The sequence below is a fragment of the Xiphias gladius genome, chromosome 6 (assembly GCF_016859285.1).
Source record: "Xiphias gladius isolate SHS-SW01 ecotype Sanya breed wild chromosome 6, ASM1685928v1, whole genome shotgun sequence".
Taxonomy (NCBI): domain Eukaryota; kingdom Metazoa; phylum Chordata; class Actinopteri; order Istiophoriformes; family Xiphiidae; genus Xiphias; species Xiphias gladius.
In genome coordinates this window covers 24,014,283-24,039,934 of record NC_053405.1, presented here as the reverse complement: position 1 = coordinate 24,039,934, position 25,652 = coordinate 24,014,283, and the positions used below count along the sequence as shown (strand labels likewise).

Sequence of the window (25,652 nt, the reverse complement as noted above, 5' to 3'; positions counted from 1 at the left end):
TTTTGACCATTTACATTGGTTTGGTTTTTGGCGATCATTTTCTTTCAAACTTGAGCAACATTGTGACAGTATGGATGCAGCATGGAAATAACTTCATACGATGAAAAAACATAAGAGAATTTAAAGATTCAGCAGTTTTTCTTTCTAACAGACAGCGTTTAAATTAAAGATGGAACCCATTTTCAAGTAAAATGTACATATTTCATACAAATCCGGTGTCAAAAGTGTGAACATTCTTCAGTGTCCTGATAGTCACATGGGACAGTGCTACAGTCTGAAAACAGACAATAAAGTTTTGTGACTGGCCTGGAAATGTGTAGCAAAATCAAACTCAATTCATATCTAATGTGGAATTTGCTAACCTTTTCTATAACCTAGTAAATGTGCATTTTGGAAACTTTAAGTGCAAAAAGTAATCAGATTCATAAACTAATCTGCAGCACCATTACTAGCTTTAGACCATGTGGCTACAAATGAAATGCACTGTATACAAAAAATGAAAACAGAGTACTTTAGTTCCCATTATTAATACAGAACACAATCAGTCATGGCAATATATGCACAGACCGTTACATGTATTGTAAGCAAGGTAAGTTTGAGAGAAAACAGTAACAGTATGGGAGAAACTAACAGTAACTCAACAGAGAAAATTAAGTTAGAATGTCACAATGAATGACAGGATATTTTACATGTACGTATCATACAGTGATTAAAAAAATGCATGGGTTAACCCTGAAAAACAGCATTAAAAGTAATACAAAGTAACATGGGACTTAATCACATCCCTACATGTCTACAATGCACCTTTGTGTCCATCATCAGCCCTTTTACATTTATTCAGTGTTCATCACAAAAAAGGACTTTCTGTATCTTGGCTCAAACGTTCTCGTTTAATAGAGACACTGATGTACTTCAGTAAAGCACTGGTAACGTTACTCTAACCAGCCTTGAGGCTCAGTCACGTCGAGGCCAGAGGCCGCAGGAGCTCCAGCTGGGACTCCAAGGTGACCCTCTCCTGGTGAACCACCTGTAGCCAACCAAAGGAAAACATCACTTCTGATCACAGCACTCTCAACAAGAGATGCAACTCAGACATTAATTATATTATTTGCTTTGTTTGCCATGGTAACAATGGTCTAGATCAAGAACAGAACCCTGCTAGCTAAACATTTTAATGTTCATTTCATCACAAAATATGAAAGTGTTGGCTATAGCGTACAAAGACTCCCCTAATCTTTGAGAACTAACAATGTAAAATTTATCCTGAAGTGGCCAACTCATGTGAAATGGATTACTATGTGAATATTGAATATGTACATTGTTGGTATTCGGCCATCTAGATGTTGATGTTGTCACGCCCCACAAGAAAGCAACAAGCTCAACAACGCAGGGAATGGGGAGTGATGATACTATTTCCCACCTAGGAAAACATAAGGGGAGGGTATGCCATAAGAGTGTAGCAGAAGAACCAATTTGACCCCCTGTTTGCCATTGCAATGGTGATCTATAACAAAATTAAATCTCTCAAAGTGGCTCCCTATTTTCTTTGCACCCCAAAAATATGAATGTGTTGAACAGAGTGAACAGCATAGAAAGAACTGCAGATTCAAAGATTTAAATGTGTCCTAAAGTTTGCGATATAGTCAGCCAACTCACACGGAGTGGATTATTATGTGCCCATGGAACATGTACAGCTTTGATTTTTTCGTATCTAGGCTCTGACCTCGTCACTCCCCAAAAGAAAGCTCAGCACAGCAGGGAGTGGGGAGAGACGGTAATAACTTCATCCCTTGGAGAATGTGGACACAGCAGGACGAGTTTGCCAAATGAGTGTAGTGGCAGACTGGAGTTGACTACCTATTTGCCTTGGTCGCAATGGCTTAGAACAAGATTAATCCCCTAAAGTATCCCCTAATGTTCATCACACCCCCCAAAACTTAAGTGTTTGGCAGAATCTATACCATGATTCAGGCAGCCAGCTGACATGAAAAGAAATATGATTGAATTTACAATACAGTAACCCTGTCGGTCCCTACTAGGAAGCACCAAGTTCAGCACAGTAAGGACGGGGGAGTGATGAAACTGACCTCCGCCTTAGGTGAACATACACTCAAAGTATACAGGCCGGGTGGAGGTGGTGTTTATGCTATATGAACAGCAGCAGCAATGGCAGCAGCAGTGGCAGCAGAATGTCTCTCAGACAGACATACGTGAGTTGTGTGGCAGCAGAAAAGAGAGCAGAGTAATGTTCACTTGAATGCACCACCATAATCAAACTGCTTGGATATATGTTGCAGTGACAGGAGCCATGTTCGTGTATGACATGAGTATAGCAGCAAACTCAAGTTGACTGCTTATTTGGTTTGTTTGCCATGGCAACTATGGTCTATAACAAGAATGATCTCCTAAAGTGGCACCTTAATGTTCATGACACCCCAAAATATTAAAATGATTGATGAATGAATGATCATCATATGAAGATTCCTCAGTGGCTCCCAACCTTTTTGGCTTGTGATCCCTTAAAGTTAAACAATGTCTGCTTGTGACACCTCGAGTGTGTAGTGTGGCTTTAGCTAGCTGTGAGCTGTTTATCCACAGCATGTTTTGTCTTGTGGTTTTCTTTTTTACATTTGATAAAGTTTAAGAGGCCTGAAGTGGTGAAGGTAATTTTATTTCTTTAATCATCTGGTGACCGCTCCTAATTTATTTTGGGAACCCTGGGGAGTCCCGCCCCTCAGGTGGGAAACCAATGCACTCATAATATCACTCATCAAAAGAGTTCAGAGCAAAAACCTTAGCAATATATTCATTAGATTAGGGTGTATCTCACATGAAAAACATGACATTTTTGCATGAGTGCAGCATGAAAAGAATTGAATATCCAAAACAACAAGTGTTCAGTAGATTTAAGGACAATGATAGTAAATATCCAAGGTTGGATTAAAGGGAAACAATCTCAGTTATGATCTCTGAAGTTTTCACTACGATTTTCTCTAACTGTTACCCTGCACACAGTATCTCGTTATTTAATATGTTACTTTAACCTTAATGAAAAGTCAGGAAAGAATTATCCCTTTCATTCCAGCTTCTTCTCTTTTCTCACACACCCTGTTCTAGTTGGATGCCTGACCGGCTTAGGCTCTATTTTAAAAAAAGACAGTTGTGAATGCCAATGGCTGTTTGGTATTTCAACATGGCTTGAGTCTATTTAAAGATACCTATGCTCTCCTCTGCAGAATTCCTCAGATGTTTTGAGGAACTAGCAGAATTTGAGTGAACAAATATCAGCCTAGATTACCCAAATCTAATCAAAGAAGAATGCCATAGTAGAAGCTTGAAGCTTAGAAATCCTTCTACCTATTTGGACTCTGCATGATATTTAAGAAATTGATCCGTGTGTTTTTGGATTTCTTCTCTTTTTTTATTCTTTAGTCTCTGTAGTATTGAAGCTATAACAGCGCTGCATGCGAGCGTGAAGGTTTCACTACGGGATCATTTACGAGGAGACTGACAGACGTGCAGCATGTGTTCCAATTGTGAGTGTGTGTGCCACAGGCAGATCCCCAGTGCAAACATCTAAGTCTTCCCCATTAGTTCAGCTATGAGTGAGGGGTAGGGAAGCAGACAGTTGAGCTCAGGGCTTTTAACAAAGTTAGACCCGCGGGAGCATTTGTTGTCATCTGAAAACAAGTAGAATTCAACCTCTGCATATCAATCAACAACTTTCGATACAGTATTAACATGGACACTACGATGTTTTCATTATTGTGGTTAAATGTAGTGTATAGAGGCCCTGTCCTTTGACTGAGCAACCATTAAATGTGTTTTCTAAGAGCTGCAGGGTTTGGTTTTCCCCATTTCACGGTGTCTGGAAGGAGCCAGAGGGCAGGGAAAGTCACAAAGTTCACACAGATGGACACGCACTCCTTTGGCAAAATACTTTGTGTATAGTGGTATGGCTCCATTTACAAAATGCCTTTTGCTCTCAAAAACAGAAGATGGGCTGACCTTGAGCTGTTGTTGGAGCTCACTGTTGAGGCGTGTCAACACTGCATTGGTTTCCTTGTTCTTACGGATCGCCATCTGGATCTCCCTCTTCTGTCTGGACAGCAGTCTGAGAGAGAATACACCCACTATCATCATGATTTCAATTCATTTTCTATATGGATAAAATGATATAACATAACTGACCCTATTCAGAGCACAACCACGGGAAATATGTCAATAAAGAATAGGAAAAATATTGTGTTTACGCATTGTTTAGAGATGGAAGAAAATATCTAGAGTTAAAGTGAACAAACTCTGAAAAAATGAGACAGTGGACACAGAGATTAGACCAAAACACCGAAGCTTTACATCAACCAGCCACTACCAGCAGTCGCCACTGTTATTGATGGTTACCTTCTACTGCACTGACTGACAGTTTCAGTGAGCTGTCTGGTCAATAAGGAGACAGAAGCACATATGCTTGAGTCATTATGGTGGGTTAGGGTGTGCCTTGATGTCCTCCGAATTCCCCTTTATAGATGGGTTTTAGGGGTTTACAATCACTTTACAGTACGTACTTTTGCAGCAGAGCTACTAAATTTAACTACTTAGATTTATCTGACTGAACTGAATCTAACTTAGATTCAATCAGGTTTAGCTGAAAACTGAATTTACTTGGATTTTAAGATTAAAGAATCAAATGTCTGACTGACTTTTGAGCAGATTTGGCAGGGGGAGGAAACGACATGGCAGGTGGAGGTGCAGCCTCCTGGTTCTGGCTCTCTGGGTGGTATTTCCTGCGAACTGGTTTCTGTGGAGCCTGACTGTGACTTACACCAATCACGTTCTGGAGGAAAGGTAACAGAGATAAAAATCAACCTGCTCACTGCAACAGAGACACAGACACTTGCAAAACAAAATGCACGACCCATAACATATCTACGTGAGGGGTTCGAACCTGTTTGGAAGCATTTGTCAAGTCTTCATTACTTGGACTGAATCTAGATCGTAGACCCTGTTCGCCCGGTTTTACACTGCTCTCCTCCTGTAACACAGACAAAAGCATGACACATGCTCTATACGAAAAAAAACAGGAGTCTTGACCAGCATAAGAGTACTGATGTCATTATAAGGTGAAATGATATAAGAGGAATGCTAAAGGGGCAGGATGAAATGTGTTGTCCTGGCTGTAGATCAATCAACAGCTTCCCTACAGGGACCACGATGTAGTGCTCTCCAGCCACGGCTGTTCAGGGGCAGCCATGATGGATTAACTTGCGTTTATTGCTCTTTATTGCCGCATTTCAGCCATTATTCTCTTGTAGACACAGTGTACAATGTATCACCACCTGCTGTCATTCAGCAGAGGTTAATAGTGCAAGAGTGTGAAGACAGGCCCTGCACATGAAGGTCTATTTCTTAACTGTAGCACGATTGGTTGTGTTGAAAGTCGAAGGCATTTCTTACTAGGCAGCACCTTTGGTACTTTTTCTGCTCGACAACATTTCCCATCTGTTGGATGTTGGATGTAGCGAAACTTGATCCACCAATTTCTATGGGCTGCTGTCTCCGTTGCGGTGGCAGTTGAAATGCCGGGGCTTTCCTGATGGTTTCAACAGGCTAATGCTGCTGCTGTAAATTGTGCCCAAGAAACCTACAAATGCATTTTGCTGAGCAATGCAACTGACTCACAAGCAGACGCAAATAAATGGCCCTAAGGTTCACTGCACCATTGAATGTGAAACACAACCACAGCATGGAAACATTTAAAAGTTACTGTAGTAGCTGCTACAGTGGCAATAAACCACAGGAGCTCCATAAGCAGTATGTGTGGTCACATCAGCCGTAGGTCACGGCTGTTTCACTTCAGCAATGTAAGGGCTGAAGATGTACTGTCATTGTCACATAAACCTTTTGAGGGAAGGATCTTTTCAGCTGGTCTCATTTAAATGATACAAATAAGAGCAAACCAGCAAAATTATTTTTTTTTAAACCAGGAGAAAAAAAGTTATAGACACTAGGCCTGCATGTGGTAAAATGTGGTTTTAAAAATGGCATGAGTGAGCTGGCAAAGAGGAGAGATGAGCTTCATGATGACCCCGTTGAACTCTCTGTCTGAATGTGTTTACTTGTCCAGCGGATCAATGATGACACCCTCCACTCTCTGGAGGAGACAGTAGATGGTAGTGGGACTGACAGATACATGTATTTAGCTCTACTCTGCTTTGGAAAAAATACAAAGATGTGGCATTTAGGTCACGACTGCAGGGGCATCAATCCGGGCTGCATGTCCAGTGTCTCGCCAACAGCTTGGAAAAGTGAAGTGAAGTTAAGTAAAGGTAAGTGAAATAAAGAAAGTGAAGTGAACATAAGTGAGGTTAAGGTAAATGAAGGTAAGTGAAGTGAGGACAGGGGAAATGGAAGAGGAATGAAGTGCAGTGAAGAAAAGGAAAGTATAGTGACTTAAAGTGAAGTAAAGGTAGGTGAACTAAAATCTTAACATAAGAAGTCACACACACACACACACATCACTTCTTTGCCCTTTTCTCTCAAAAAAAGAATGAACAAAAAATGAACATTATGCCTGCTGATGTGACGCTGTTTCTCCATTTACCATAAGTGCACACAGAACTGTTCCAAAGGGTTCCCTGCAAAAGCTGGGATCAAATATTCACCTTTAACACTGACATATTTAATGTTAGAGAAGCTATTTTTAACTATGTCTATAGTTCACTCATCCATAAAATCTCTCTCTCAGGGGTTTGGGCTGGTGTGAGTTTCAGTTTGTCTTACTAAGTGAAATATATACATACAGGGTATAGCCACCTTTGGGATCGCCCAGCCTGCTTGGTTTTAATTAAGACTGGGTAAAGGCAGAGAAATGGTGATACTGCACAAGCAACTGTGGTAGGATGGAGGAGGAGTTAAAGATACAAGTGCAGAGGGAGCATTGAGAGGGCACATTAACTGTGATGCTAAATAATACTAGACTAAAAAGACAGTATAAGAGTATGAGTAAATGAGTAACAGTTAAGAGGACATGGGTAGGATTATACCATTGAGGATTGACCAGTGTTTTAAAAAAAATTAGGAGCTGCCGTGCCCTTTGATTTTAAAGCTACATCTGATTTTGTCAAATTAAAGCCAGGGGGGTGGATAAGGGTTGAGAGTTTCTGCCAATAAGGACAGAAACACTCAACACTGTACTCCGTCTCACAGAAGGATGGATGAATAAATACAAAGCTGAGTAAATACAAAGCTTTTGAGAATTTTCAAAGTTGTTTCCAGGAAATGAATCCCAATTTATACAATATTTTGGCATCTACACATTTTGTTTATGATTTGTTTATGGTTGGGCGTACAACTGATTTCAGAAATTGGGAGAGACACTGAGTTTGGAAAAAAAAAAAAAATGCAGTGCAGTTATTAGAATATGATGATCAGTTTTTTTTTTTTTTTTTGCAGTGGTTAGGTTTAGTGTGATTACTATCTTAATTAGATATGGATTATTAGTAAATAGGAAATATGCTTTTGTGTAAATACAGCTAAATGAAGACATGAATGGGCATCTGATATGAAAGGATTTGAAGAAAAATCAACCACAATATGGCCGTAGAGTTTCATCAGCAACCAGCAAATAGGTTTGAAGCGCTATGATCTCATTTCTGAAGAGCATTAAAGTGAGGCTTCTTCCTAATATGGTATGCTTCCTAGTTTAGACTCCCAACAGGGAGAAGAGGAAATGTTAAAAGGTCAAAAGTGGTATAGAAGTTACAGTAAGAAAATAAGGAAGTTCTCTCTCTGAATGTGTGTAGGTGTTTGAACATGCAACAAAAAAAGTTAAATAAGGGTTTAACAAAGAAGTTGCTTTCATGGAATAGTGAGTTTTAACTGACAGTAGACATACTGGTATTTACGGGAAGCACCACCTAAATGTTGGACCATATTATATGAGGCAGACATTTTACAAAGGCAGAGACATTTTCATTTAAGCTTTAAATGTTAATCTTTGCAACTCATCAGTATTAAACATGCACTGGATTGTTGTGTAGTGCAACAGGATACAAGTATAGACCCACATGAAATACTAAAAAGTGTCAGGACGAGGGTTTGTGTCTTGAAATACAGGCTCGTATATTTGACAAACATGACCTCTGTGACACATTTATAGTGCAACATCTGAGACGGAGAGCGGAAAATCGGGGAGTGGGAAACGCTGATAATCCAGGATGGAAATCTGAGGGGATTTTTTTCCCCACCACCAAGACAAATCAAAGTAGAACATTTGATTTTATTCTCACCTCTTCTCTGAAGTGACTGAAGTCGGCGAAGTTTGGCTGCTGCACTTTATTCGGGGGAGTTTTCTCCACAGTGTTGATAAAATGAGAAACCTGACAGAGATGATAGGTACTGATTAACCAAAGCTTTCTTTTATCATCAGTTTATGAGACACTTGCACAGTTGGAGCTCAGAGGAACAACAAAGGCTTTGTTCGCTTGTTATGAGAGCACATTAGCTTGGATTGCTGCCACAATCATACGAGGCTCACCTGTGAGGTTGATGGTCTTGGAGGGAGGGCTGGAGGAGGCGGCAACCATCCACTTTTTATCCCTAAAATCCAGAGAAAGTTTCACTAAGCTGTAAACGACTGTAGCTATATTTCTTTGCTCATATGAGTCAAATTCCACAAATATACCAGCCCCATTTTCATAATCAGAAACTGACTTGCACTCTTCTGAGCCTCTCACCTTTCAGACTGAACAGCACAAACCCACCTATCTTCAGTTCCCCCTTTTGTTCTTACATAACACAATAACCCGGTTGCAAAACGCACCGTGGCTCCAGGCAGTTCATGCTCTCAGCATCTGTGTTAGAAAACTAATACTGTGAGAAGAGCTGAGCGAAGACAGGGAGGTCCGCGGTTGTGAATCGCACCTGGAGTGCCCTGCTGGAAGAGCTTGTTGAGGTCCAGTGAGGAGGCTCTGGAGTGGGTTTTCTGGGGTCGAGGGGGTGGGGTAGGAGGCTCTTCTGCCTTCTTCATTGCATCGTCAATAGAAGTGCTGGAGTAGGACCTGCCGATGTGGTTGCACGGGTGGGAGGACAAAAAAAAAAAACTGAGATTAATGAGGAGTTCAGGATATTATTGGATTAATTCCTGTGTTGTAAAAGGGTGATTTTCACCTCTGTCTTGTTTTTGTCCTCATCTGTGGGTCCAGGTCCTGAGGCGGTTCTGTGAGGAAGGATACGTTCAATGAACAACGCCAGGTCAGACTTTTTTGGTTATTTTCATAACTAAAATATATTACATCATTCTGACATGCCTGAATATTGCCATGAGCTCACAGAATGCTGTATATTCTGTTTTGCAATGCTTCACATTCTACTAAATCCCAATTTACCAAACATTTCCACCACATAGGACAAAAGAAGGAAAGACCCCCCAACACAATGAACATACTGAGGATAGTGAGGTATTTGTGGTACATGGCCACATCTGAAAACTGTGACACGTGATGTATTTATGTACAGGAACAAGGTATTCAGTTAAAATTTCCCATGTTAAAAGGCGTTTGAGTACCACCTTGCCTCTCAGGGAACGCACCAAGGTGTAGAGTCTGTTTCTCTTGAGATGTTGTCACCCTCTTCAAACTTGCATCTGTAGACACAATAATAAAGACATCAGCAGCAGAAGCCACTATATAACATGAAGAGCTGATCGCATCTGAAGAGAAGCTTCTATAGGATGAATTTTAGAAACTGTATCAAAATACAGTATTTTAGTCAGGAATAAATTTGGAATGTGGCATTTCCTTTTTTATTCTGAGGCTTAAGAAATATGAATGTAACTGTATATTAGCATTTCTCCCCCTTGTTCCTTTTCTTTACTTGAAATGGTTGGGTGGGATGATGGGTACAGAATTTGTTTCTTCCTGTTTTGTATATACAGTCTGTATGCATGCCGGGACAGCAGTTTAAGGTAGTTATACACTTAATTTGATTATATGTATGCATTGTTTTCCTGACATGGTCTGTTTTGTTGTTTCAAAATATAAAGGAAAGTGGAAAAGAATACTGAATTTTGTTTTTTGTTCTGTTGTGCTTTTAAGGCGTGACTTGCCCAGTTAGCAGATGCATCGACTTCCCCTGAGTGAATTGGATATTCACTCAGAGGAAGTCAATGCCCCATGCATCTGATTTTAGAATATAATGTTTTTGGTATTCTTGGACTGATAACTCAAATAAATCTGAAAAAATGCATCGTATTATACCTTGTTTACAGGATTCCTCTTTCAAATCTTGTTTTGCTGTTGCCAAACTTGGCTGGATCCTCTCTATAATGCTTTGATCCTGAAAAACAGGGAAAAGAATCGTCTGCTACATCATTTAGAACAATACAACATCAATGCCTGTAAAGACTGAAATAATGTAAAGAGAGTAGGACATTTCAGGAAGCACAAGCTTATTCTCTAAGTTCAACATGTTGAAGAGACTACACTTGTACTAACTTGGAGTAGACTCATGTTCAGTTTGTTAGTGCCCCCTACAGGTAACAAAGAGGGACTCCACATTTTTTTAAAAGTGTCAGAGTATCTGAGTGCTTGGTTTACCATCTGACTGGCCCTTAGTTCAGCATCCTCAAAGACAATTAAGACCTCTGCACTCTGCAAAATAGTACAGTTTGATTTTTACATTAAAAAACACCTAAGCAAAGAAAGGGCATGACAAAATGTATGCATGTTTCAGATAACAGATTCCTGCCTGTGTCTCCCTTACTTCTGGAGTGTCCGGTATGTCCTCTTCCTGCTGCACAAACCCTGGCCGCAGGGTGGGAGGAAGGCTCTCTGGGAGAGGGTAACCATTCTTGCGTGCCACAATCAAGTGAAAGGCTGTGCAGAACTCAGAGAAAGTGAGAGCTCCATCTCTATCCACATCACTCAACTCCTTTTAAAAAAAATAGTTGAAAAGGTGAAGAATGTCTGGAAAAACTGAGGGTGGAGCTGTAGAATTATGTCTCACACAATAATCCTGATTACTGAATTTTGGTTGGGAGGGTAAGAAAATATTTTGGTAATGCTTTATTTTGGGGGGTCCGTAATTTCCCTGTAATTTCCAAATCATTTTCAAAAAGTTTCCTAAAAGAACTATGTAATTTGGTTCTAAGTTATAGGGAAAATAGGAATTTGCTTGAAAGAAAAGCTAAATTTAAACCCAAGTATATATTCATATAATTCAATGACAAATTTCATATTTTTCACAGTGTCTATGGTCAGCTGACCTGCTTACCTGCTGTCAGCTGACCAGGTCAAAAGACTCTCTAGTTAAGTGAGCAGTTTATTAGAGTAAATTAGTTGGAATTGTTATGAACTGAACACAGTCTCTATTTTACTGATAATTTGGGCCAAAATACATCATTCTTTCTGGTACATTTAAGAGGAAATTACACGGAAATTACAGATTTTTAAATTAAGTGTTACCACAAATTTTACTTAGCCCCTTCATCAGATACTGTATTATTATATATCATTGAAACATCTTGAAAACATTTAACTACAGCAGGAATTGTGTGTGAAATGAAATATTTGTGTTATAGATTTGCTACCATATTTATTAATAATGAAAGCTAAATCAGGACATACAATTACATACAGTTAGGTACGTAAGTATTTGGACAGTGACACAGGTTTCGTAATTTTCCTTCTGTACACCGCAGTGGATTTGAAACAAAGCCATCAAGATGTGATTGAAGTGGAGACTTCCAGCCTTAATTCAAATATCACATTAACCGTTTAGGAATTACAGCCATTTTTATACATAAGCCCTCATTTTCAGAGCCTCAAAAGTAATCGGTCAAACCAACATATATATATATACACAAGGATTATTTTTAATACTTGATGAAAATCCTCTGCAGTCAATGACTGCCGGAAGTCTGGAACCCTTGTACGTCACCAAATGCTGAGTTTCCTCCCTTGAGATGCTTTTCCAGGTCTTTACTGCAGCCCCCTTCAGTTAGTGCCTGATTATGGGTCTTTCTGTCCTCAGTTTTGTCTTCAGGAAGTGAAAAGCAGGCTCACTTGAGTTGAGGTCAGGTGACTGACTTGGCCATTGAAGAATATTCCATTTCTTTGCCTTGAGAAGCTCTTGGGTTGCTTTCACAGTACAGTTTTTGTCATTATCCATCTATACTGTGAAACACCGTCCTATCATTTTGCAGCATTTGGCTGAATCTGGGCAGATAGTATAGCTCTATACACCCATCAATCATCATCAATCATCATCAATAAACACCAGTGACCCAGTTCCATTGGCAGCCATACATGCCCATGCTGTGACACTGCCTCCACCATGTTTGGCAGATGATGTGGTTGCTTTAGATCATGAGCCGTTCCTTTCCTTCTCCATACTCTCCTCTTCCCATCATTCTGGTACAAGTTCATCTCGGTTTCATCTGTACAAAGAATCTGGTTCCAGAACGGGGCAGGCTCGTTGAGATGTTTTCTGGCAACGTCTAATCTGGCCTTTCTGTTCTTGAGTGTTACCAGTGGTTTGCACCTTGTGGTAAACCCTCTGTATTTTCATTCACGACGGCATCGCTTGATTTTAGACTGCCTACCTCCTAGAGAGTGTTCTTGACCTGGCTACATGTTGTGAAGCGTTTTTCTTCACAGAGGAAGGAATTCTGCGATCATCCACTTAAGTTGTCCTCTGTGGTCCTCGCGGCATTTTGATGATACTGAGCTCGCCAGTGCATTCCTTTTTTTTAAGAATGGACCAAATTGTTGATTTGGCCACTCATAAAGTTTCTGTAATCTATCTGATAGGTTTGTTTAGTTTTTTCAGCCTAATGAAGGCCTCGTTCATTTGCATCAATCAACTCCAGACCTTTTATCCGCTTAATTTGTCATGAAATAACAAGGGAATAGGCCACACCTGGCCATGAAACAGACTTTCAGTCAGTTGTCCAATTACTTTTGAGCCTCTGAATATGAGGGACTCAATTAAAATGGCTTTAATTTTTAATTTTTGTTAAACCCCTTGATCTAAAGCTGAAAGTCTCGACTTCCATCACATCTTGATGGCTTCCTCCATCCACTGTGGTGGTGAACACGGGCAAAATTATGAAAATTGTGTCGCTGCCCAATTATTTATGTATCTAACTGTATATAGAGAAGTTTGAAATACTGTGTGTGCTCAACTAAGCTGACCGCAGCATAGCTTGTTACCTTCGGACACAGCCAGGCTAGCTGCTTCCTCCTGTTCCCAGTCTTTATGCTAAGCTAAGCTAACCAATTGCTGGCCCTAGCTACATATTTAGTGATTGGACATGAGAGTGGTATCTTCTCATGTAACTCTCAGTAAGAAAGCGAATAAGCAAATTTCCCAAAATGTCAAACTATGTCTTTAAGATTGTGGGTTAACAGCCCATTAACTGATTGATATTTTAAAATACATGACCAAAATGTTATATTTTCAAATCAAAATTTCTTTTATTCAGACACCTCCTTTGTGAAGACTGTGAGATTTGAGTAAAATAAATATGTTGTTGTCAACATTAAAGAAGTGGTTTGACATTTGTGTTTAGCTAAGCTAACAGCCAGCAGCCAGTTATCTTAGCTTTATTAAAAGCCTGGAAACAAAGGGAAACAGCTAGCCTGGTCCAAACATAACAAAATCCACCCACCAGCTCCTCACTAACTAACAAGTTATATCTCTGTTGCGTAATTTGTACAAAAACTGGAATGTTAAAATGACAAATTGTGGTGGTAGGTGAATTATGTTATCTTTCGCCCCAGTCAGGCTAGCTGTCACAGTCAACCCCTGTGTTGTAAAAAATGATAAATTTGTTAAAAAATATCCGTTTGAATAAATTATTTTGATGATGAAAAGACGGTACTGGTCTGCATTTTTAAAACGAGGCCTCTGTCTGACTCAGTCAGCATGCCGAGGTGCTTGGCTGGAAAACACCCAACTGACCCCAGAAAAGAACAAGGACAGACAACACTATGAGTCAGCACTTACCAAATGTGGGAGAGTTCTGGTATTGGGAGCTTGGATTTTGTGAAGAAGTTCTTTGCAACAGCTCCTGGAAAAAGCAAAGAGTGACACAGTAGTGAGATAGTTTGAAAGTAATTTTTCAGTTAAGTTTTCCGTTAAATAGGTGCAGCAGGGGTGATACCCAGGATGAGAGCCCCAAGGTCAGGCTGCAGGCTCTTGAACTGATTTGTATAATATTCCAGCTGTTCCTCCGTGATCCTCCAGGGGTCATCGTCAGAATAGTCCACTACACCCTGGTGAGCCAGCCTCTCTGCTGAAGAAGCCTGGGAAGTTACATGGAAGTACAAATTTACAAGTAACGTAATAAAGACTTTAATTTACATGATCATAAGCGATAAAAAAATCTGACTGTACCAGAGCCATAGTAGGATGATCCACGGTGGGCTTGGCTCCGTGGTTATTGGGTGAGGAGTGCTGCTCCAGCTGAACGATCGGCCGTGAGGACTGTTTGCTTTCAAAGGCTGAAGGACAGGGGAGAAAAACACAGCTTTGGTGGAGAAGAAACCTGAGACTGCCATGCAATGATTTCCCCCTCAAAAAATGTGATCAGAGAGAATGAGAGATTTACAGATCAAAGGACCAGCACACAGCAAAGTGAGAAGAGGGAAATTAGGGCTGCCCCGATGGAGGAATGAACAAGCGTCAGAGATGCAGTAAATCCTCAGATTTTTTTTCTCAATTCATTTCTAATTCATAATACATGACTACTTTAAGACATCTACATCTTGGAATTTTAGTCAACTAAGTCGTTTCTAATTGGAAACTGCAAAAACTGGGAAATTTAAATAAATAAATAAAAATCTGGAAAAAAAGGTCATGAAGCCCATAATGCTGATGTTGATGGTTCCTACTTGAAGCCAAATTTTCTGGCCTGTACACTAAAACTTCAAAATAAAGAAGTGAGTTTAAGTATAATTCCAGTGCTTAGTGCTCCTATGAGACTGGAACTTACTCATTTGTGAGTCTGCTCCATTTCTCTGCTTGGAGTACAAGTAGCTGCGGTAGGTCAGTGGAGAGCAGGGTGGTGAACTGCAAGGTGATCGAGGCGGGGACCAAGGTTCCTTTCAAAAAGGGGTCAGAATATTTGTTATTTCACATATACATATACATATATAGATATAGATACCCCTAGAACAGATCTGACAAGTTGCTGGAAACTCCCCCACTAACTAACAAGATAGTGTGACTGGCTTATGCACACTTTCAGTGGCATATTAATTTGAAGAACAGTCCATTCCATCTCATGCCAAAATGTGCACTAAAGATGGAGGCATTGTCATGTTTCTATAAAAATCCTGAGACAATGATCCCTAAATGTCCCAGTGCATTCATCTGGAAGTGTCCGACTGAAAACAAGTAGGCCTCTGTCTCAGAGAAGAAGAATTTCTACGGAGCGCTAGCAAAGTGAAACCTGGGACATCTTATTTATTCCTGTCCAAGTTCCATCTCTATTAAATGATATTTTTTGGCATATTTGCGTTTATTTACTAGCTGACAGTATAGATGCAGACAGCAAATGTGGAGAAAGAGAGAGGGCTATAGTATGCAACTGAATTACACCAGGAATGTAGTGGTTATGCAGTTTGCGTCTTAACCGCTAGGCCCCAGGATGCCCTCATGTTTCAGTTTTGAGGGGGTTATGACAAAGTTATACTTGGTACACAATGAAAATGTTAACAATGTGGTTTTCTAGTGGGAGGGTTTTTATACATTTATCAGACAGAGGACATTAGATTGATGACAGAAAACAAGGGGGAGAGAGAAATGTGGAACGCCATGAAACACAAGTTCCTGCTTGGGCTCCATCCAAGCACATTATTGGTTAGGGTCATTGCATTAACTCTTAAGCTACCAGGGTGCCAGGTTGACAATGTAGTAAAGTAGTTATATGTAGAACTACATTAATAAGCCAAATTCTGACCTTGCCGTCATTAGCAAGTTGTGGTCAGAAAAGTCTTCAATCATCTAATTTTGGATATCATGTTCCTGCTCTAGCTTCTTGTTCTTAACTAATGCGGTACAGCTTGAGATGGCATTCACATCAAGTTTTTACTAGGTTTGCGTCTGGTCTGGCTTGTCATTCTTCTCTAATCTCTCATCAACAAGGCCTTTCTGCTCTGATGAGTATGGCTGACTGGAATTTCTTTGCTCAGTGCACCAAACATCTGCTCAGTACGGCACCCACTGAATAGCTCTAACAGTTATCGACTCTTTTCCATTTAAATCAGAAATTTGCAAGACTAATTTGTCACATGTTTTTGAGCTGACAGTAGCCAACACATGATATCTTGGATCATCACAAGTATTGTCCCACGCTTACCTTCTTCTCTAAATTGGCCTCCAGGTGTCTGACGGTGCTTCGGTCAGCTTGAGTCCATGAGACAGAACCAGATGCAGTCCCACACTGAGCCCCCTGACCTTCTATGCTGGGAGGGACGGTTGAGTATCGCATCTCTGGTTCATTCTTCAGCCCAACAAATCTGGGCAGAGGTAGATCTATAGCCACGACATCAGAATACTTTATGACTTTTTTTAATCTTATTTACAATGATAGATTTTTTCCTTTTTTCTTGTCCTTGGAAATTACTCAAAAAAAGTAACTGATGTATATAAAGAATTTTTAGTTTTAGTTTTGTCTGATCAGCAGCCTGCTCTATGAAGACCTTTGATACAACTAGAATAGTACTGAGGTAATTAAGGATGAGCGCCTCTACGTCTTACTCTCATACTCTTCCGAATAATCCATCAAGCTATCATGTGCTGTATAGAAAACAGATTTTCTCTTTGGCTGGGGTGTGACTGATGTTGCGCTCTTGTAATAAGGACAAACCCACTTAGCCCTTTCCACGCGACTCCCCTTTCATCCAGATTAGACCAAATCCTGCCATGTTAAGATAATCTCCTGATCCCCTTTTGCTCTCATGAGATGCCTCCACTCTGAGCAGCAGACTTACTGGCCGTTACACTCTCGTGGCGAACGGGCAGACCAGACTGGGCGGCTGCGAGCAACCTCAGGGCCACGTAGAACTGAGGTGTGCCAAAGTAACCCAGCCGCTTTGCTCCACACACCTCCGTCACCTGAAAAGAAAGAAAGTTTAGGAACAATTTCAAATTTCAGGACAATATATTATCGTGACATATCTCATCTTTATGCTGCTTGCATTGCAAAGTCTTCCTTTTTTCAGAAACATAGTCAGCAGATAAGCAGCAGAGTGGGATCTGTTCATCCAGTACTCTTTTGATTAGAGGTACAATGACTGCTTTGGGAGAGCAAAAAAGATTAGGATTATGTGGGTCAATTGACAAAAAAATTCCTCAAAATTTAACGGAAAGAAAATTCAGCTAGTGGTTCTTGAAAAGTAAAACTGTTTATAACTGAGTCTAGAGCTGTGGTGTGGTGAACAGAAGCTTCTGTGACTAAAAGTACATCTGGCTCTTTAATACAATACTGAAACAAAGGGACCCTGAATAATGCTAATCCCTTTTTGTCATGGAAGTATTAATGGTATCTGGAATACCACGCATAAACACATGCTCCCCTCAATCCATTTTGCCCAGAGTCCCACAAACCAACTAGTATTAAGTTGGAATACCAACCTGCTGTAGGTTTATATTTAAGCATAGTATCAAATTAAATATTAGAGGTATTAAAAATAGATTAAAAATTGATTTTTATTTGTTTCCCGTCTATAAGACAAGGCCTGATTATTGGGTAAAAGTGTAAAAAGAAATGGTTGAGCATGTTGGCAATCATGCATGTTTTCTTTCTTGACAAGAAGATCGAATGCCACTCGCCATGTGTGTACTTTAAATATGAAGCTAACACCAGCAGACTGTTATCTTAGCTTTGCATAAACACTGGAAACATTGGGAAAAAGCTAGCCTGGCTCTGACCAAAGGTAAACATACAAAAAAATAGGTATAACATGTTAATAAACTAACTAACATTAAAGGGCTAGTCTGATGATCATGCTAGCTAAGATAACCACAAGCAGCCTGTTAGCTTACCTTAGCACAAACACTGGAAACAGGGGCAAACAGCTAGCCTGGCTCTTCTAAAGTAACCAAATGTGCCCACATCTAAAGCTCACTAATTAACACATTGTATCTATTTGTTTAATCCCTACAAAAACCGAAATGTAAAAACAACATCTTGTGGTTTCACAGGCTAAGCTAACCAGCTACTAGCGGCAGCTTCATAATTAATATACACATAAAGGAGAAGGATCAATCTTCTCATCTAATTCTCGGTAAGAAAGGGAATTGTGAATTAAGGAAAGTTGTGCTAAATTGACTGAACTTATGTTCCCATTCATACAAAATTTTAATTATATCTGAGTATATCATGCAAATTGTGACTATGATCATTCCAGCATCTCAATAAAGGCAAAACTGTCTTTTATCACCATTACAGAAAGGTCCTGACACACATGGAGAACAACAGTGTACTGGTATATGAAAAAGCAATATGACTAAGTTTCTTTTTTCAAGTGGCAACAATGGATTAACACTGTTTATCTAACACTAACAAGTTTTTTTCCATAAAAGTCAAGTTTTAAGTGAATCAGTTGTGTGCAATATCGCACAAAACCACACGGATACACGTTGTAGTAGACAGCTTTTCTGTCACAGCGGAGTAGGAGCACATTTGCTAATATGTGTTTATGAAATATGAATGGCAGGGGTGCTGTTAATACCCATTGTCTCATGAGGTTGAGGGGCGTGTGGAGTGCACGTGGCTCATATCGCTTTGTGAGACATTATTTCTGCTTGACCTGCACTGTACTCAATCAACAGATTTCACAGAGATATGAGATCCAAAACAACTACAAGCCAGAATGAGGCTAAACAGACAGTGGAGGTCAGGTCTGCAGTGTTGGGGAGTGTGCCTGAGGTCAGCATAGAAAGATTGATGATGAGAATATATCAGGAACAACAGCAAAGACCTTGAGGAACCAGACTGGCTGGTCAGATCTACGGCCTGAGGGGGAAAGTTATTTAAGGCAGATGGAAAAATGCCAAAAACATTTCAGCGCACATAAGTATATGTCTGAGACACATGAACTTTTACACACATATTTCCCTTATTTAATTTTGCAGCAGAATATCCCATTCAATAAATCACTATGTACTACTAAAGAACTTATTATTATTATTTAGGAATGGAAAATAACAACAACTAACTGAAATTACACCACGGAACTGATACAAGATAGCACATACTTTATATTTTCTATCATATTCAGTATGATTGATGAAATATCCATCCATCCATTAGCTATACCGCTTATCCTCTGAGGGTCTCAAGGGTGCTGGAGCCAATCCCAGCTGAAAATATGAATGGCGTGGGTGAGAGTCAGGGATAAACCCTGGACGGGTTGCCGGGCTATCACAGGGCCGACACACAGAGAGAAACAACCATTCACGCTCACGTTTACACCTATGGGCAATTTACGGTCGCCAATTAACCTGCATGTGTTTGGACTGTGTGAGAGGGCTGGACTACCCAGAGGAAACCCACGCAGCTCTTTTTTTTTTTTACTTAAATATCAACAAAGAATCTATATAATTTCCTCCATGTAGCCCTTTGAGCAACTGCTGCAAGCAACCACTGGTGGGAAGAAATTACTTATATTGCCTCAAGTACTGTACTTAAATACTGTTTAAGGAACTTGTACTTTACTCGAGTTCAGGGCTGAAACAATTAGTCGAGTTATCGTTCGAGAACTGCTTCGGTCATTTTCTTACCAAAATGCAAAACATTGTTTGGTTCCAACTTCTCACATGTGACGATTTGCTGTTTTTCTTTGTCATGTATGAGAGTTTTAGACTGTTAGTCCGACAAAACACACAAATTAAAGACATCTCCATGGCCTCTAATTGATTCTCTCTTTCTTGATTTTGATTCTTGAAGTATGACTTTGAATGCACGAATTTTACTTGTAATGGAGTATTTTTTTTTCAATTACCTTTATCTAAGTAAAAGGACCTAAGTACTTCTTCCACCACTGTGAGCAACACTGGCATTATCAGACCAAAGCACCATGAGAACTCAGGGCACACCTCATTCAACCAGACAGGTTCTGCAGACATGTCTGTCAAGACATTATCACTGTAAATGTCCTTGAACATGCCACTGTGCACAAACACATACCATAGAAAATACAACCTGTAAACAAACTCACGCACAGACATTTATGCGTAACTCTGTAAGTTACACGCAGGGCCCTGATCTGCATCAAGGGGAAGGCAACCAACTAAACAGTAGCTTACATTGTGCTGTCAGGATGGTTGCTGTTCCCGTTATCGTGTTCATGTAATAAAAAATTACGGGAAACATCTGCTTACTTGGCAGTGAAAATGATCTAAGTCAATAACAGCATGATCCAAAGTCTGTACTCTCTGTCCATGTAAGGAACATGACAATTAATTTCATTGCAGAGTAATGTTTGGGAAGCAGAGAAATTCTCTGAGTGACTGACTGAGTGTCATGCTTTTACTACTCATCTGCTGTAAACATAGGGTTAGACATAGAGATGCAACGTAAAAGACATGCAGACCTTAATCTCTTCAGTCTAGGTATGGGATGAATCAGCAAACACAACTCTACATATACTCCATGATGGAAAATTCCCTTTGTTTTAACAAATAGGAGAGAGGGTATTTACAGTCAAACCAAGTCAAGTCAAAATCCAACTCCTATGTCATTATATATGCTGGAGGAAATTCAGCGTTTACGATTCTCTGATACTCTGTGACATAATGACCCAGAAGTCAGCACTGAGTCCAAGAGTGATCCTGCAGGCATCCTGCAGCAGGGCCAGACACAGCTCAGAAGGCTGTGTGTCAATCAACCCTGTGTGGTGGCGGCGATCCAGGTCGGACAGGAAGGAAGCAAAGCTCAATGCCAAACTTCCTGACCCCCCCACAGACACACAATAGGCTGCGATCGCCGGGAGCCAACCCCTTGGGACAGAGAGTACGGAACGTGAACGGAGATGGTAACCTGCTGTGTTCATCTGTGCTGGAAAAATATGTTTATATTCCTGTGATGGGTCAGCAAAATGACTCTGATTTAGTAGTTCTATGTTGCAGCGAATGAAAAAACAGTCTAAAATCACTGGTAGGGTTACTGTCAAGCATGTCTGGTATCATCCATTTTAAACAAATAATATGAAAAGACAGAAATATTTAAATTCATGTGACAGTAGAGAAAAATGCAAGTATTTTTATTTTACTCTGGCAGGTTTGAATTACAGCCCGAGACTTGTACGACAAGATTTTGAAAGCATCAGTGAGTAAAATGGGGTCTGAGACCTTAAAGGACCATGCCAGCACTTCTACAAGTTTTAGCTCCTTAACTAAAAATTATATTTTTAGTTTTTACCACTTTACCATGCAGCCATTGGTTTTCATTCATCTCTGCAGCATATAAAAAAATACAAGCAGACTTAAAGTGACTATGAAATTTTTGTTGAACAGCAGCGATGTTGTGTAAAAGTAGCACAAATGGAAAGTCAGAAAACTGTATTAATAATGTCTTTTATAAAGCAATATCTTGCTAAAGTTTGTTAACATTAGCTACCATAAGCTCCTGGTCATACCAGACCAAATGGGGCTAAAGCAGCAAAACCTCCGAGGGCAGTGACTTGAGCCAAACTGCATTTATTGCTTATGAATTCAGCTTTTCATTTGTGTGGAGAATGTATTATTTCTTCTTACAATCGTTACATAGTCTGGCTTTCAGGAGATGGCTATTAGATTTTCATACTGTACAGGAATTAATGAACAGTAACTGCATGGATCAATAGGACAAGTACAATCAGACATCATGGTTTGCTAAATTGTTAGCTGTAAAGCTAAAAGGATTAGTTTATTTATCGGTTAGTTGATCCAAAGAAAGATTTAATTGGCAACTATTTGGTTAATTGATTAAAATAGTTTAGAAAAACGGCAAATATTATCTGGTTCTTCCAAAATGTAGACATTTATTACTTTTCTCTGTTTTTATATCATTGTTTGTTCAGTTTATAGGAACATAATCACCTTGGGTTTTGGGAAACTGTGATGGACTTTTACAGTTTTTCAGATTTATAGACAAAACAATGAATCGATCAATTGAGAAAATAAACGACAATTGAATCGAGTTTGGTGGATAATAAAAAGAATCATAAAAAATAATCATTAGCTGTGCTGCGGAGCACATGTGATTTGTACTTTAGTAAATGGACTAAAAATGCAAATCCACTGATAAGGGCCTTTAAAGAGAGAAGATTTTTGTAAACCTAACTTTTACTGGCAAGTGAGTATTACTCCAACAGAGTGTTGATGACAAAGTTTAAAACATCAGAAATACTTCTGCCCATAGTAGGAAACAACTTCATCCTTAATTATTTGAAGAAAGAAGATTCCCAGAAAAGAAAACCTTATACATCTTCTAAACTAGATTGGATACTGAAATTACGTTTGCCACCCTATCTTCATTAAAACTCATAACTAAGCCTAACCTTAAACTTAAAAAATCTAATTCTATATATATCCATATATAAAATTTGATTTTTTTTAGGTCAGCATCCAAAAAACTGTATGTACCCAAAATAATTGTGGTGGGAAGACACACAGACACACAGACAGACGCTCAGCTAATGCAGTAAGTAAAAGGGACTGCCTTCCTGTGTGAGGGATAAAGAAAGGAGGTGTGTGAAACCTCTCTGACAAACAAACAAACAAACAAACAAACACACACACACACACACACACACACACACACACACACGCACGCACGCACACGCACACACACACACCCTCAGAGAGACACCCCACAAAGAAAATATCATGCCTCCTTCTCCTATGTTTGAGAGCAGAGCCTGATCGCTTAGTCCCCTTGCCTTGGGGATCCGAGGCAGCAGCCGCAGCTCTCAGCCCTTCACACTTGACAACGTGTGATGACCAAGCAGGCGCAGTTGCGCGATACGGGCAACACTCACTTTATGCAGGGATTCAGGAGGTAGCTGAGACGCCTTGAACAGCTCTGCCACTCTGCCGGACGACAGTTTTCCTGAAGTGTCAGCCTGACACAGACTGTGGAGACCTGAGTAATACCTCTGCTCATGTTCATTCAGGGAGATGAAACTCCCTGCAGACGCCACGCCGGATTCCTGATCCATTCCCGGGGCTGACGCATGGAGGATCCGCTGGACGCACTGTTACCAAACCGGTCGACACATCCTGCTCCGGACACCGGCTCTCGTCTCAGGTCGGAAGCGGGGGCTTGGCGGGCGGAGGACGGAGGACGGAGAACGGAGAACGGTATCACCCCAGACACCAGTGATCCCTGTGAAGACGGACTGCCTGCTCGCCTCAGGTTCATCCACTCCTACCGCCTATTATGACTGATTGTAGCAGTACCGGCCTGCGTCTTGCGGGGGCGGTAGAGCACAGGAAGAAGGGGGCATTGTCTGCTTTACTTTCCGCAGCCCATAGTGAAATGATGCCTCGAATCTGGGAGTGGTGTTTTGGGGAACCCAGGAGCACACCGTGGGAGCCGGTGCTTTGCTCCCCGGCTTTCAGTAGCCTCCCACAAGCGCAGTGAATGCGTTTTCACCAGAACATCTTCATTGATGCAACGGGACACTTCGGCCCAATGTGCGACATTGAAACCAGTCGGGTTATCAGAAGCAAAGTGGGCTGTGGAAAACAGACCAGATAGAACTTCGTTGTGCTTTTTACGATGTTTCAAAGACGGGACCGCGCCAAAAGAAAAGAATATTGCGCAAAGTGATGATAACACAAAAAACACATGTTTTCATCCAGTAATGAAAAGTTGACAAGCAATAAAACGCACCCTCACCTAATCCAAACGACCAAGAACTCAGCAGCACTTCAGGCTTTTGCTGCTACAGCCTCATAGCGGCTAATATTAGCTCGTGTTAGCAAACTTTAGGTAAATGCTACGGTGTAACAGACGTCGCAGAGACAGTTTGCAGATGTTAGGACTCTGCCCTACTTGTGCCACTGCTACAGTAGGTTTCAGAATTGAGCATCATCCCGTAACGGCCACTTGTAGCCACAGTGGCCATTGTCTAGCAAAAGTTATATACCCGCGCCTTTAGGCAATAGCGTACTCCAGCAGCTGTACTCCTCCAGGTTCTGTCATGTACTTTAACCCCTTTTAAATTAGGACTTACAATTAAAGTTTTACTGTAAGAAAAACAGATGTAGAGTTAGCAATATAAGACCACTGATGTCAGTTTTGCTTTAAATCAGTTCTTCCATTTTAAATTGGCACTAAAGCGATTTAGTATCGCACTTTCATAAAGTCGGGAAATTTGCAAGAAACACATACAATGCTAAAACTGAAGCAGTAGCGAAAGAGATACCCCAATTTTAGTCCTTTGTATGGCTTGGACTCCAAAAACACTGGATCCTACATTTCCCACAATGCAACTCGATAGGCTCTTCATTAGACCTCCCATGCCAGGTGAATGCCCACATCTTTCAAACTCCATGGCCCCAGTTTGTAACACAGGCCCTCCCTTAAAAATTTTTTAGTCTCCGAGCCCGAGGCCAGTTCACCCTTATGAGATCATCACGGTTTATTTTCTCACACTTCCAGGATCACATAAGAAATCTGAATCAATGAAGTGCATGAACTCCAAATAATTGTTTTAATCCCTGATTAGACCTCAGCCTTTTCTGTCATGTTGTTACTGTTTCTAATCATCACTTTAGCTGTTTTGCTTTCGGAGACATGTCTTGCTCTGTTGCTACATTTTGTTGCTCACATCAGTTTAATGCTGCAGCTCAGTTTCTGTAATGTTTATGCTGCGCTAGGATGAGTGGTTTTATTGTGCTGCCATAAACTGCTGTGCAATAAAGGGGGAGGGGGTTCCTCATGTCCAAGTCCTCGTGCACCAATAGGACCATTACTGCCATCATCTGTTCAGCAAAAATATCTGCAGTCGGGGCTATTAAATCGAAAGCTATTTATGTAAATCAGTCTTTTGCAGAGAGTGAGCCAGGAGCAAGCCTCACGCAAAGGACACTGCTGGAAGATTTTTTTTTTAAAAGCTCGCCAAAATTGTGAAAATAAATAGACACCTAAAACGACTGTGTTTTATCTCTGTTTATTCAGATCTCTCTCTTCCTCACATTATGAATGTCCCCATTATTCTTGGAGAATGTCAGATTTTTATTGTGTTTTCCTAAACACACAAACTTGGATGGAAGAGAAAAGAACTGTTACTGTTTTGTTACTGCAACTGAGCATAGAAAGAGTGAGAAAGCAGGCTTTATGAAAGGGGGTGGTTTAACTGGCTTTGCACTATAAACCTCAGTAAGATGTTTTCATATTTTTTCAGTTTTATAGAAACACACTTATGACATTTTATGGGAGCAAAAGATCGCTTACTGTAGGCCAGGGGCAAAATTTAATGTGCTCAGCTGCGGTGTGGATTTTAAATGGTAGACAGAGTCTGCTATCACGAGAAAGAGCCTTAAAAGCTTGGCAACAGACTTAGTTGTGAGTGCCCTTTGTCAACTTAGTTTCTCATTAATGGCAGTGTCAGGCATCCCTCACTACGTATGGTTGAACAATTAACTAATTTACA

General features: G+C 40.4%; 1 protein-coding gene across 6 annotated transcripts; it reads right to left on the bottom strand.

Moving 5' to 3' along the window:
- Positions 1–497: 497 nt before the first annotated feature.
- On the bottom strand, positions 498–24,528 carry reps2 (RALBP1 associated Eps domain containing 2). Of its 6 annotated transcripts, none has more exons than XM_040129528.1 (19): positions 24,423–24,528; positions 16,998–17,121; positions 16,364–16,539; positions 14,996–15,104; positions 14,398–14,504; positions 14,165–14,306; positions 14,008–14,071; positions 10,762–10,930; positions 10,596–10,649; positions 10,257–10,335; positions 9,569–9,643; positions 9,169–9,217; positions 8,923–9,059; positions 8,537–8,598; positions 8,289–8,378; positions 4,946–5,032; positions 4,701–4,834; positions 4,009–4,114; positions 498–1,027 (listed from the first exon to the last, which is right to left on the bottom strand). In XM_040129528.1, the coding sequence occupies exons 1-19, from the start codon at positions 24,516–24,518 to the stop codon at positions 959–961; spliced, it is 1,929 nt and encodes a 642-aa protein (XP_039985462.1). In that variant the 5' UTR covers positions 24,519–24,528; the 3' UTR covers positions 498–958. The 6 variants fall into 6 exon arrangements, with proteins under 6 accessions (XP_039985462.1, XP_039985464.1, XP_039985459.1 ...); XM_040129530.1 differs by lacking the exon at positions 24,423–24,528 and adding an exon at positions 23,894–24,176; XM_040129525.1 differs by lacking the exon at positions 24,423–24,528 and adding an exon at positions 23,031–23,340.
- Between the last annotated feature and the right edge of the window lie 1,124 nt (positions 24,529–25,652).